A 1,100-nucleotide genomic window follows, 5' to 3' on the forward strand; every position below is an offset into this window, starting at 1 on the left:
ACCATCATCGTGCACCCGGAGCGCGCTCCCGGCACGTGACGGGGAGGGCGGTCCGGCGGGAAGGGCGGCAGGGAGGGGCGGGGGACTGAGGGGAAAGGGGGCCGGGGTAGCATGGACGTGCCGGGGACCGTGAGGGGAAACCGGCCGGGGTGGCACAGACACCGGGAATCCTGAGGGGAAACCGGCTATGGGTGGCACAGACAAAGAGAATCCTGACGGGGAGCCCGCCCGGGGTGGCACGGACACCGTGAATCCTGAGGGGGAACCCGGCCGGGGTGGCACAGACACGGGGAATCCTGAGGGGAACCCTGCCCGGGTTTGCACGGACATCGGGAATCCTGAGGGGGAAACCTGCCGGGATAGCACGGACATGCCGGGGACCGTGAGGGGAAACCGGCTATGGGTGGCACAGACACCGGGAATCCTGAGGGGAAACGGGCCATGGGTCGCACGGACACCGGGAATCCTGAGGGGAAACCGGCCATAGGGGGCACAGACACCGGGAATCCTGAGGGGAAACCGGCCATGGGTGGCACAGACACCGGGAATCCTGAGGGGAAACCGGCCCGGGATGGCATGGACACCGTGAATCCTGAGGGGGAACCCGGCCGGGGTGGCACAGACACCGGGAATCCTGCGGGGAAACCGGCCATGGGTGGTACAGACACCGGGAATCCTGAGGGGAAACCGGCTATGGGTGGCACGGACACCGGGAATCCTGAGGGGAAACCGGCCATGGGTGGCACAGACACCGGGAATCCTGAGGGGAAACCGGCCATGGGTGGCACAGACACCGGGAATCCTGAGGGGAAACCGGTCATGGGTGGCACAGACACGGGGAATCCTGAGGGGAACCCTGCCCGGGTTTGCACGGACACCGGGAATCCTGAGGGGAAAACGGCCCGGGGTGGCACGGACACCGGGAATCCTGAAGGGAAACCGGCTATGGGTGGTACAGATACCGGGAATCCTGAGGAGAAACCCACCCGGGATGGCACGGACACCGGGAATCCTGCGGGGAAACCGGCCATGGGTGACACAGACACCGGGAATCCTGCGGGGAAACCAGTCCAGCTGCGCACACACACGCCTGTAGGTAT

The 1,100-nt window shown here is 66.2% G+C and overlaps 1 protein-coding gene across 1 annotated transcript; it reads left to right on the forward strand.

The window, feature by feature from the left end:
* Nucleotides 1–399: 399 nt before the first annotated feature.
* On the forward strand, nucleotides 400–1,092 carry LOC130588681 (proline-rich protein HaeIII subfamily 1-like; the record flags this gene model as incomplete). The annotated part of the gene is made up of 1 exon (XM_057389574.1): nucleotides 400–1,092. A coding segment is annotated over exon 1 (693 nt), but the record flags the coding sequence as incomplete, so codon positions are not given.
* Nucleotides 1,093–1,100: the final 8 nt, after the last annotated feature.

Source organism: Malurus melanocephalus, unplaced genomic scaffold (genome assembly GCF_030028575.1).
Source record: "Malurus melanocephalus ecotype Western Australia unplaced genomic scaffold, MMel_1.1 scaffold_9735, whole genome shotgun sequence".
Lineage (NCBI taxonomy): Eukaryota > Metazoa > Chordata > Aves > Passeriformes > Maluridae > Malurus > Malurus melanocephalus.